The sequence below is a fragment of the Chanodichthys erythropterus genome, chromosome 10, assembly GCF_024489055.1.
Source record: "Chanodichthys erythropterus isolate Z2021 chromosome 10, ASM2448905v1, whole genome shotgun sequence".
In the NCBI taxonomy this organism is placed as follows: Eukaryota; Metazoa; Chordata; class Actinopteri; order Cypriniformes; family Xenocyprididae; genus Chanodichthys; species Chanodichthys erythropterus.
This window is the reverse complement of record NC_090230.1, coordinates 6679192-6693032: the sequence shown is the minus strand read 5'-3', so window position 1 is coordinate 6693032 and position 13841 is coordinate 6679192. Positions and strand designations below refer to the sequence as shown.

General features: G+C 38.0%; 1 protein-coding gene across 10 annotated transcripts in view; it reads left to right on the top strand.

Annotated features, from left to right (window-relative positions):
• dock3 (dedicator of cytokinesis 3) overlaps positions 1-13841 on the top strand; it is a 276148-nt gene that overhangs the window by 78076 nt on the left and 184231 nt on the right. For all 10 annotated transcript variants that reach the window (XR_010896060.1, XM_067395896.1, XM_067395895.1 and 7 more), the window contains 2 exons: positions 12-95; positions 11236-11276. Coding sequence is in view for 9 of the 10 variants with exons in the window: in XM_067395896.1 (XP_067251997.1) it covers positions 12-95; positions 11236-11276 (125 nt within the window). In the remaining variant the exon portion in view is untranslated. The remainder of the gene's footprint in view (positions 1-11; positions 96-11235; positions 11277-13841) is intronic.

Here is a 13841-nt window from a genome sequence, read left to right as displayed (position 1 = left end):
TCTTTTCCCAGTGGTCTGTAGTTTCCGAGGATCTTTGTCACATGGTCTGACTCTAGAGCTTGGAGAAACAGTTCAGATCCTGGAAAAGTGTGAGGGTAAGTCATTTTCCAGAAGTACCATAAAACTTTTAAGCTAATGTTTTTGGAAAATAACTTTACAGGTGTTGATGTCTCACACAGTAACAAATTAATTTTTTTTGTCAGTTTCCAGTTGGGAAATGTAAGTAATTACAAATAGGGCTGGACAGTAATTCAATATCAATATATGTCGCGATATAATTTTTTCCGATAATGGTGATATGATTTTTAAACACATTTCTGGTATTTCGATACATTACAGCATCACTGACTTGAGGCGCAGCCGTTAGAAAGAGCAGAACGCGATTGGCTGTTTGCGTGATGACGTACACGACAGAGACATGCAGCCACCAGCCAGTGCTCAGCAGTTGCACGCTAAGATCAAACATGAACGTGGCAAGTTTTACAAAATGAGTACACCTGATGCAAATACGACGGAACAAGCTTCTACAACTTGATGAAAATATGTGTGCATAACTACACCGTGCTGGTTAATGTTTGGTGCAGGAGAATGTGTGAAATAAAAACTTTAAACACAGATACTTTATTCTGTATGAGCTATGTGTCACGTGGCTAGTGTTATTAGTTTCAGCGTGGAGCTCCACGCTGAAACTGAGCATATGCGCGCTCCGCCTGAATATCATAAAAACAATCGTATCTTTCATGTGTTCGTATTTAAACTCCAGTTCTGACCGCATCACAAGCAAAATACAAACAACACACGTGCTGTTCTGAGGGAAACAGCGTACGGCTCGCGTGTTTGAACGCAGCTAGTGCAGGCAGAGGTGAATGAGCAGCACTTTTGTGTTATTTGAATTCTCCGCTGTAATGCAATCTCATGCAAACATATTTTCCATTTGTGCTGGTAGATTACAGCAAAACAATCCACTTCCGAGAGAAGTGATGCTTCCTCATGCATAATACTGCAATTATAATCTTATGCATACTACAGTGCAGTGATTGGATTAAATGAGCTTTATGTCATGTATATATGTTGAGATTCGCTCAAAACGGTCTACGTCAACATGCTCGACCATGCCCATACTTGGGCCGAAAGAACACGATTACGTCAGATTTTGTGACGTTGCTCCGACTCAGCTTTTCAAACAGGAAGACAGAAATCGCTATGAAAAATGCAAAAATAACTTTTTCACTGATGTGCAGCCTATGCATATCTGTATACATCTCAAAAAAAGTGTTTTGGGGTTTCATGACCCTTTAAAAAAAAAAACTCACTAAAGTGAGGGAGTCTTGTGTTTATTTTTATGTTTGTATGAAGGCTAAATACAAATAAAAGCTGAACAAATTTGTACCGTTTTTATTTCTAAAATATTAGTTTTATAGGAAGAGATTTCATAGATTTGGCAAATTAATTTCAGACGTTTGTAGGTACAGACATCCGTTGTGGCCGTTCTTGGTAGTTTTTCTGAGGCTATTATATAGTTCATATCGATATCGGAATTATATCGTATCGACTGAAATTAAGAATTATATCGTGATATAAATTTTGGCCATATCGTCCAGCCCTAATTACAAACCAACTTTTGACCCCAAACTATCTCGCCCTATAGAGGGACAGCTCAGATTAGGTTTAAAAAAAAAAAAATTCAGGGCAACACTTAATTTCAAATGGTCCACTTTAGACATTCTACTTACTATAAGTAACTTTGCAAATACATGTCAACTTATTCTACTAACCCTAACACATAACCCTACCCTAACAGTCTACACCAGGGATGAGCAACTCCGGTCCTGGAGGGCCAGTGTCCTGCAGAGTTTATCTCCATCCCTGATAAAAACTCACTTGCCTATAACTTTCCTACTAATCCTAAAGACCTTGATTAGCTGGTTCAGGTGTGTTTGATTAGGGTTGGAGCTAAACTCTGCTGGGCAGTGACTGCTCCAGGACCGGAGTTGCCCATCCCTGGTCTACACCTTCTACTAATGTGAGTTAGTTGACATTAGGGCTGGGAAGACCACCACAGCAGATCTGGTAACACTGGGAACCAACATGGCTGATCAGGAGAAACTGTAACATGAAGCACAGAATGGTTAGCATTGGCCACTAGGGCCATAACTGGACAGACAGGAAGCTCAGAAAAGCCCCCCAGGGCTCTGATTAGAATGTCCTCTCTGGTTGTGTTGAACAAGGTAGACAATTCTGGTACAACCTCTGCGGTCATGTTGAGGCAGACATGAACCCCAGGAGCCACCTCTGTAGACACATTGATACAGGCAGGAAGTTCAGCGACGATCTCTGGTTGCGTTGAGGCAAACAAACCATTCTGGTACGACCTCTGCGGTCATGTCAAGGCAGACAGAAACCACATTCATGGCAACATCCAGGTAGACAGGGAACTCATTGTCGACCTCCATGGTCATTTCAGGGCAGACAAGGAACTCAGGGATGACCTCCATGGTCGTTTCAGGACAGACAGGACGTTCATAGCATGCAAGGCTGGATTCAGGGACCGTGGCAAACTCCGGAGTTGACTCATGGACTGAGGTGGACTCTGGACTGGACTCATAGGTTGAAGCAGGCTCTGGAGCAGATTCATGGATTGGAGCTGATGTATGTGCACACCAAATGGTTGTGGCCCATAATGGCCAGCGCTGCAATCTCTGTGGGCTCAGGTGTGGCAGCCATCTTGACGTGGCTCTGGAAGATCTGCGGAGACACGACGAGGCTCTGCAATGACAGCTATCTTGTGAACTGGCTTAGGTGTAGGAACCACAGGACAGGAAGGTACAGAAAGCACAGGGCTATCAACAAACAAAAGAGGACATGCTGGTGACCAAGATGGCCATGGAGCCTGACCCATTGGAGCTTGGTGTTTGGTGCCCCCCTCCAAAAAAATATTTAGGAGAAGGGTCCTCTTCAACCCCCACAGTGAAGGGGGGGACCACTTAACAAGAGCATAGTCAATCAATTGTTCTAAGGTCAGATAATTTTTTCCTCTTGGCATGAGTTATTTTATAGGTTTGTTCAATCCATGACAGTAAAAGTCTCTCAAAACAGCATCCTTCCAGTCCAAACAGTTAGCAAAAACACAAAACTGAGCAGTGTAATCCTTAATAGAACTAATACCTTGTCAAAGGAACAGAATTTCCTCTGCTGGATCCATGTGGTCTAGCGTTCTGTAATGCTGGTGCTGCAGACTTGAAGCGTTGGATCCAAATGCAGTAGAAATTTATTGAAACAGAACAACTAAAATAACTGTATACAAGGAACTAGATAAACCCAGGCTCATGAACACAACACTGCAACAAATGCACACAATACAACCATGTAATGGTAATGCTTGACAAGGAACATGAGAAACACTGGGGTTTTTATACACAAAGAGTGATTGGTAAACAAGACACACCTGGGAACAATCAGGAACTAAATCAACAAGAAAAACTACAAAAGGACTACAAAACATGGCACTAGGACAGGAAATACGACAAAAGTCTGCAAGACAGGGGAACACAGACTGGGATCATGACAATTACTATAATATTGAAAGTTAAAATTGAACTTATTTATATACAAACACTTAAGTTGCAATGAATGATGTTTTTTTTTTTTAATAAATAAAGTTTAGAATTACATAATCATATTTCTACTCCAGTTCATTTTTTTTTTTTAATATTTATAAACATTTAAATCGTGACTGTCATAACTGGTTTATTCAAACATGCATTAAGTATTGAAGAACATTAAAAATTATAATGAATACGTAACAGTGCATATTTATCAGAATGCTGCTCTCTAGAGTTCATTTTTCTAGCTGACTTACTGGTTTATGGTCACTGAATATGGTTTTTCTGAGGTAAATGTGACGTTATGTGACATTGTTTACAAGCTGTTTTATTGACGTCTTTCCGAGGTTGAAACACTGATTGAACGATTTCATGTGACATGATAAGGATGTCGGTAAGTTGTACTGTATGTTTTAACATACCTTCAGACGTTTAGTCATGTTTATTTCACGCTGTAAATGGTATTAAAGCGGAGAGGATAAGTTCACATGCGCTCTGTGCTGCCGCTTCTCTTTAACTGAGGTGCTACAGTGATCTGTCACATCACATTTAACAGTTCCAAAACAGTATTTCTTTTTTGAATTTCATAATAAGATGGACATGAATTGAAATCTGAGACTTTGCTTCATATCAAAAGTAATAAAGCACTAAGATTACTGTGATTTATTGGATGGGAGGAGTGCTACATATTCTGTTCATTTATCAACTGAAAACAGGATAGACTAATCATTTCATGGGATTTAAGAATCGATATTGGTCCATAAAAAAAAGAATCGATTGAAATTGAGAAATCGATATTTTTTTTACCCAGCCCTAGTTGACATGTATTTGAAAAGTTACTTATAGTTAGTAGAATGTCTAAAGTGTAACCAAATTCAACGCTTTTACACATTCTTCTGTTTTAATCATTGTTAAATGAATTAGTTTTTAGTTCATTTTTTTGTTTGTTTCTTCGTTTAGCCCCCCAAGGTGGGCAGAAAGCATTTTCCGAAGGTTATTCATGACCATTTGTTTAAAAAAATAATAAAAATATATTGTTCAAACCCTTTTTTGTAACCTATTCATGGAAAGTGCCAAGAGACATAGCAACATTTTCCACCCACTCTTAGTTCAGATCGTCCTGTATATTACAAGACAAAATCTCCTGTCTCTGCGTTTTTTGCTCAGTATGTAACTTGTGCTGCTGGCAGTCTTTACTTTAGAAACCAGGATAAATCTGAATACTTAAATGGAACCAAGAGACTTTCAAAACTGAATTTCAGGGCATCTCTGTACTTCAGCCTACAGAACAGTAATGCATGTTTGATTAGTGTATATTAATGCTTTGTTTTTTTTTTGTTTGTTTGTTTATTTGACTTTTTGCACTATTAGCTAGCTTTATCCTACTGTTACCTCAGCCCTGCAGTTAATGGGATTGTTGTGTACCCATCTCAGGACAAGGGCTCTGATTCATGAGCGAACCATCGATTGTTTGGTGAAAGCTGTACATCGGCACCCTGGCCAGGATGTGCTGGCTCGCTCAGATAACAGGACTGATCATGTGATATTAGCTGTGGAACGTCAGTCCTCCAGTATTGATCGAGACTTCACTCACTTTTTTTCATGAGTAATCTTTCTTTGTCAGGAATACTATGAGAAGAACACTTGTCCTGGGAGTAGATGAAGCAAGATCTTCTAGATCCAGCAAAAAGAAACAGCTCAAAATGATGTTGATGGTCACCTTTTGTCTGCATTTCTTCTTGAATGAGTTAACTTTGAGACTAGCTTGATCCCCAAGAGGAAGTGTTGAATAATCCTTGAAAATCCTCTCAAAATTGCACAAACCGATTGTGGGGTGAAGATTTTGGGTATTGACTTCTCTCTTTAAATGCATTAATGAAAAAAGTCACTTATTACAAACGTGGGTCAGCGTGTTAATACAATTTGAATTTAAAAGTAATTCAGAAACGCAATCCGCACAAATTCCAGGTAACAGAGTTTTCATGGATTTTCGCTTCAGCCCCCTCTGGGTCCTGAAAGAAAAGTGGCTCAATTTCAGAGTGTCGCAGTTTAAAGGTCAGTAATAAAAAATGCTCATTCCCAAGAGCTGTCAATGGTCATGGTTACAGCCTGATATTCAGAGCCCGCAGGCAAAGAGTGAGAGATGCATGCCGCATTGAACCACAGCCAGTGAAATACAGCCTTTTAAAGGGGGAAGAAATATGTTTCAGTTTGTAGAAGTAGCAAAACACAAAACCCTGCCATTCTACCTCAGGTGTTTGAGTGTAGAGTGTATTTAAGCAGTTCTGGGTGCAAATTGTTGCTTATTGTCAAGTTTGATGGTGATTTTTGGGACTGCTTTTTGGTTCTTCATAGAAAAATCACAGTCTACTTTCATTCTATGGTAAATAGTGACATTCTTCAAAATTTGCAGATCTGGAATGACATTAGGGTGAATAAATAATGACAAAAAATAAAAATAAAAAAAATATTCTGTACTGCACATTCTAAAGGACTGAATGTGTATTGATAGACAAACAGATTGTGTATGGGGTGTAGTAGATTAGCTGCAGGTCACCAGGTGAGGTGAGAGTTTTGGCTTTGGCCTCAAGGGCTGGGATAATCAGTGCTCTGATTCACAGGGTTAGCAGTTTGTTGTACGTATTGATTGTTTTGCTGCAGTGCCATACTTTTGAGGTAATGGATGCCTGGAAAATCGAAGCTTTTGAAAGCTCCAGGTTTTGGAGTGTCACAGTGGTCTGCAGTGGCCAGTGGTCTGATTGAAGCTTTCTGTTTTGAGAATTGAAGATTTTGCAGTGTCATCCACTGGGAACTTGAGGGAGAAGTGTGTGTCTAAAGACTTGATGACAGGATATTTGTTTGTGCTCATTGAGAGTTTTCCTTTAATTGTAAACGACACCCAGTTCAGCATTCTTTTTTTTCTTTTTTTTTTTTTTTTAAGAGTATCAAAAGACTCTAGAATAGAAAAGAACTTGAATGGGATATTAAAGGTACATTACATAGTCAGACACAGACAGGCAGGCAGATATACAGATAGACAAACAGACATGAAGATAGACAAATAGACAGATAGGCATATATATAGACAGACAGACAGACAGACAGACAGACAGACAGACAGATAGATAGATAGATAGATAGATAGATAGATAGATAGATAGATAGATAGATAGATAGATAGATAGATAGATAGATAGATAGATAGATAGATAGATAGATAGATAGATAGATAGATAGATAGATAGATAGATAGATAGATCAGTTTTGCTTTTTATTATGGTTAATTGGATCATTGAAGGTCAGCAGCAAAGACATTAGTTAGGTGAGATTAAATACATAAAGTATATTTGTGTAATTTAATAGTTAATTATTATAGGTTTACGTAAAATTCTGAGATTGCATTTCACTGTTTTTATTAATTTTGAGGAATACTGAATGGTTTTGTGCAAGTGAGATGTATCTGTGTAAGCGCTCAGTGAAGAGCCTCATATGACTATTTACAACATGTTTTTGAAGCAGTGATCATTGAAGCCAATCACAGACATATCTGATGAGCGTGTGAACACAATGGCCAGTCAGAGGTGTTTATGAATCTGCTCAACTTCGCTCAAAGCGTCACATTTTTAAAATTTCAGTACCGACGTGGTACTGAAGTTGATACTTTTGACAACTCAGATAGATAGATAGATAGATAGATAGATAGATAGATAGACTGACAGTTACAGTATACTCATAGACAGGTAGATAGACAGATAGACAAACAGACACATATGGACTGACAGACAGAGAGTAGTGGTCTAGTATTCATCCCACAAGGGTGTGGCCCCCTAAAGAGCAAAACCTCTTGAGATAGACTTGTCACCATCACAGCTGTGAATATTCTGACAGCTCAACAAGTCCCTGCAGTGTGAACCTGTTGAGAGACACACAGAGAGATGACACATTTCATCAGGTGTTTGTTGGCAGCTGCGTGTTGATGCTGAGTTTCCTCATGTCCACATGGAAGTCTCACGCCAGCAAACATGAGCCGTCTGCTAATCTATCACAGCTAATGCCTACAGTCAGCCTCTAGCACAAACACTTCCACATACTGTTTGTGTACGGCACTCACAACTTTTTTTGTGGTGGTTTTTGTCTGGATTCTTCTCTAGAGAAGACCTAAACATCTTGTTTGCTAGCTGCTATGCACCAGCTTCTAGCAAATTAACGGCAAAATCATTTGCATGTTGCTAATACGCTAAAAATGAATTGACACCCATCTGGACCCAGAAAACAGCAGTAACATTTTACGTCACACAAACTGACACAAGACTCTTTGCCGGGAATGTTGTTCATTAGCTAATAGCATGGTTTGTTTTGGTGCTAAATGGAAAGTGATAATGGAAATGGCTAACGTTGACGGACGTGGCCCGCTCATTCCTTGCATAAACCAAATAGCTAATTACAAAGTGCACCTCTTACGTTTTCAAGATGCACCTGGGGAGAATACTAACAAAGATAGACTGCAATGATTAATGCGGCAGAGTCTGGGTTGCGTTCAAGACAGATGGCCACAGGTGTGAGTGATGTTAGCAGCCAAGCTTATGAATATTTTCCACAGTTGTCACAGCAAATTGTTTACAAATGGCTACGTTAATGATTGCATCACACACTGACAATTTCACTTCCCTTTTTACACAGATTCTCTACTGCAGAGGTGTCCAAACTCAGTCCTGGAGGGCCACTGTCCTGCAGAGTTTAGCTCCAACTTACCACAACACACCTATCTGGAAGTTTCCTGTATGCCTAAAAACCTTCATTATCAAGTGTGTTTAATTGGGGTTGGAGCTAAACTCTGCAGTACAGTGGCCCTCCAGGAGCAGGATTGGACACCCCTGCTCTACTGAGTCCTAATGTCCCATCATCACATAGTTAATAGGATTTGGTTAGGCATCAGTATTACTATTCAAGGCCCATTTACGCCAAGAATGACTACAGTCATAACGATATAAGCATCTACACCAACGAACATTACTTCTGTTTATTATAAGCGCTGCATTTTTGTCGTCTACTACTTTAAATGTTCAAGCTCTTTAAAGCAGGATGTACAGTATTCTGATTCTGATTGGCTACTGATGTTAACATTTATCAGTTGGAAGAAAATGATAACAAACATTATCATTATAGTTGTGGCGTGGACTTTGCTATTCTTATGAATTTAGAACAATTTTTAAAACTAATTCTTTATTGTTATCATTACAGTTTTCATCTTTGGTGTGAAGATTTTGAAGCTTGTGGAACAATGTTTAATATTTCTGAAGTAATTTCCAAATATTGCTAAGTGAATGATAAAATGAGTGAAAAAAATATAGACTTGCATTGTAGGAGGTATTTGAGCCATATCTAAAGACCCCCTATAACACACTATTATCGGCATAACAACGTGTAACATCACTTAAGACACCTGAGCAACTGCATAATCACAACCTGGCAACCATCCAGAACACTTTAGCATTGGGACATCTGTTTTTGCAAGTATAATGGAGGCGCTCTAGCAACTGATGCTAGAGACTGCGTCCTAGTTAGCGCGCCCGCCTCCCATGCCGCAGACACCGGTTTGAATCCTGTTCGGAGAGCATCAAGTTGGACTGGTTACATTGGTGCCATGACCCAGATGAGAGTGAGGTTTAGGGGGTGAGTTTAATGGAGGCCAGCCAGTAAGAGCTGCGCAAATAAACGTCACTCTCCTGGCCTTAAGAGGCGCGCTAGCAACCGATGTTAGTGGCTGTGGTCTTTAGCATCCTTGTTAGTGCTGTCGCCTCTCATGACATAAACACCTGTTCGAATCCTGCTTGGAGTGGGGCAAGTAGGACCAGAGGGGTTATACATGGTCAAGCACCCTCACATTTTCTTCAGAACATATAAAAATCTGCTTGTATTAGTCAGGGGTGCTGCTTATGATTTTTTTTGCCACAGGTATTTGCTAATAGTTTAACAGCTCTTTAGAGGAGGTACTGGTTATTTAGGCTCTAATTAAGTGAAAAATGCTCAAGCTGAGAAAAGCCGAGTAATAATTTGGTTGATGGTGTCTCCAAGGCTTGTTTTATCCAAACATACAGTGTGAGAAAACAGCCAGAGACTGGATAAATATATAGATGTGTTTGCAATGTTTGGTGAAATTATACAGCTTTTTTGTTTCATAAATTCAGTGGCATAAACTTTATTTATACTCAACTACATAATGTTAAAATACCTTAAATTTATAAATGATTTTTTTCCCTGTAGTACATTTTCTGTTTCCCTGAATGTTTTTACCCCCAGGAAACATTTTGTCCATTAGGAGTAATTTTAAAAGATATGTCTTGTGTGCATGTTTATGCAATTTGAAAAAAAAAAACAAAAAAAAATAGAAAATTTGAACATGTTTTATTGATTGATAATAATCTTAATATAGCATATTTTTACTTCTAATTACTCCTGTGTTTTTCTAGTGACACCAAAGAGAATTTCAATTCACATTTATTTGTATTGCGCTTTTCACAATACATATCGTTTCAAAGCAGCTTTACAGAGAATGCATGTCAACATTACAACTGCAAAAATGCAGAATGCAGGATTGCAAAAATGACAATTTTCAAACGGATTTCCTGAACGATCCTCTCATTTGCCATTGGTCAGGTAGCCCCGCCTTATATAGATGCCATTGGATGCCTTGTTTCTGTGTTGAACTGGCCAGAATGCTCATGGGGTGTCAAACAGATCACTGCTTTGACATTGCGTCACGGTCTTTATACTCTTCTGGGAAATCAACCAATTAATGCTCAGTTTGTTGCAGATTCAGTTTGTTGAATCTGCTGGGAGGCTGATTTTGTTCTGGACATCAGCCAGTGAAATTGATGGCCTACACCTTAGTGTACTATAAGTTCCAGTCTTCATGTTCCACCTTATCTAAAAAAAGATATGGCCATCAACACAGCATAGTTGCTGTGAAAATGTGGTAAAATGCATTAGCAACACAGTGAAGTACTTTTTTCAGGGTCAAAACATCAAGTGTATGTGTGCGCACAGCAAACATTATGTTGACAAAAAAGAACTGACATTTGGATATGTATTTCATGGGTGCATATTGTGGATGTACAAACACTACATGGGGCTATGACCCCCCCTGGGGTAAGATGCCCCCAAACACATTTAAAATTTACTTTTTGGCCATAGGGGGCACTAGATTTCATTTCAACACATTTATTGAATGCCTATGCATTTCTCAATGTTGATATTTTATCTGAATAGCAAATTTTGTGTGATGTATTTCACCTAAACTAATTATTATTCACAATATTGTTTAATTATTAGATATTATTTATCTAATAATTTTAGACATTTTTGCTAACAGCTAGCTTTATTACTGTAAAAAAAAAAAAAAAAAAAAAAAAAAAAATATATATATATATATATATATATATATATATATATATATATATATATATATATATATATATATATATATTAGTAAAAATATCTAAAATTATTATATATTCAGATAATATATTTTCATTTTAAGTTTTTCTTACCCCACTATTGTTTCTGATGTTTGTATCTCATTTACTATAATGTCAATGTTTCTCAACTAACGTTTGCATTTTGTCTATTTCAGGATGGTACAGAGGGTTTTCCACCAAGAAACCCACAATCAAGGTAAACTTATGCATTGTTCATACTCAATAGCATGGATTCTACAATCTGTACAGTTTGTGTGTTTGTTGACCCAGAGGTCTGCAGTGATCCTGTTTGAATGTCAAGTACACAGCAAATATATACTTTAGAACTATAGTTTTCAACTGGTAGGCTGTGACTCATGACCCATGCCTGTTGTGATAGGGCAACGGAACGCAGGGAAAAGCAATGCTTTATGCAAATGACGAAGTGCAAGTAACTTTTTTTTTTTCTTTTCAGATCTGTCTTTGATTAAAAATAAATAAATTAAACATCCCTATAAATTAACATTCCTATATGATTTCAATCAATGAGACATACTCCCATACAAAAATGAAACCCATAATATCCGCTTGCCTCGCAACAGTTGTCTTGTCTACAGAAAGAAGGTTGAAATGTTTTCTTATTGTTGTTGTTTTTTTCCCAATGCTACAAAATAAAATCACTACATGTGTTTTACAATAAATGCCCTTTGACTGGTTGGAAATATGTAGCATTGATCTTTCTAAATTTTAGCAGCAAGGGACCCTCTTTGCAATGCTCACTTAAAGGCCGCGTGGGCTATTGTTTCTACTGTTGCTGGTAATGCAGCCTTTCTAAAATACTCCAAAATACGACCATTTCACGCTGAAAACTTCTGTTCAAATTGTACTGATACATTTGTTTATAGAACACATTTCAAAATGTGTTCCAAATAAAAACCGTAGCACTTAAATTGTTCCTTCATGCAGCATAAACATATTTAGTTTAGACACAAATTTTCCATAAAACCACTCTTGCAGAAATTGAGGTATAATGCATTAACGACAAAGTCATCTACAGAACAAATCTCTGTGCAAATTGTTCGCAAAATCTTTCTTACATAAATTGTGGCACCATGACTAATTCCTACGCACATTCTTTTGTAAAACCATTGTTTTGTAATTTGCAGTGGTGTCATTTCACTAAAAGCCAGGGTATGATAGACCCTGATGACGTCATCCAGCCTTACTTCCTCGACGTGACACTCCCAGTTTCTTCACACAACTTTTTGGAGCACTTCAAAGTTCAAAAGTCTGAATATTATCCAATTTAAGTGTTATTTTTAATATGATTACCAAAAACATTTTTGGTCATCCTACAAAGATTGTCCTCATTTGTAAAACTAAAAGTCAGTCAATCAAAAACCACAGCCAATCAGAACACAGTGTGGGCAGGCTCTCATGGAATTTTTTATGGCACCAGAGATTAAACTTGAAGGCACTCGCAAGAAAATGGATAAGTACATAATCAAATTCACAAATATTACACCATTTAAACAAAAATCACGTTTTTAATGTTGTTTATATGTCTATGTAGTGTTTTTAATATGTTTTAAGCCAAACCATGGTGAAATTCATAAGTCAACACCATTGCTGAGTATTTTATCTATGAAACTGCAGTAAACCAAAAACCTGCGGTTTGAAATCGTTTGTGTTTGTGACGTCACAGACTACCTTGTAAACAATCACAACAACGTGCCGGCAGGCTTTAGCATATCATTAACTATGACCGCTCGAGAAGCCAGGTTATCCCGGTATATTTTCCAGTGATATGAAAAATTGTGTAGATTTAGCAATATAGCGACGATGTTGTGTTGAACAATAAGATTCTGATTGTTAGAAGGCAGCTGTCTGACTCTGACATGAAGAACAGGAATGGTGTGTGTAACATTAGCAACACATTATTAGCTGTTTGATAACGTAGTCAAGCAAAAGGCTATTTATATTAATTCATATTAATTAATGACAGAACAGTCACAAGGGCTGTGCCAAGTGTGTGAGCTCATAGTGGCTCGCGCCAAAGTAAAGTGACAGCTGACTTGAAGTAAAGCCAATAAAGTTCATGTTTTTGTCCTTTGAAATATTTTAATACTATAGAACATAGCTTAAACAATATTGCTCTGAGTGTGCGCGTGTGACCGTGATTCATGTGCATATGTCAGTCAGTATGGAATCTGAGAGAGCTATTCAGTCCATTATAAATCCTGATTTTGGCCGCCTCTGGAATGGATCAAACCATAGATATTAGCCTACCTGATAAGTTCAAGTAAATATGCTGGAAATCCGCGCTCATTCAAGGATGTGCATTGATTTCATGTACGGAGAAGGCACGGGCGCCTACAGGATTTCATCTGAATGTTTTTTTAAATCTGAAAACTCCAAAAAGCAACGAAATTGTCATACATCCATTTGGCGCATGTTCATAGAGGAAAACGGCTGCTTATTCTCTCGATACTGTCTGTTTTACTGAGAAATCGCTTCAGGTGATTAAGTGAGAGGGCAGTCCAAATAAATGCAAGTGGATTCAGACCGTTTTGCAAAGGCGTTTTACCAATTCATAATTTAAAACACAATTTAAGCGTCGGAAATTAAACTGAATATATGAAGCGAAGCAAGCTTTTTTCTTAAATATTCATAACACATACAACAAATTGCTCATCACTATGACAACAGTAGACTCTCCGAGTTGGCGCGAGCCAGTGGGGGCGGGGCTAATTAGCATATTCATCGATCCATAAATGAGGCA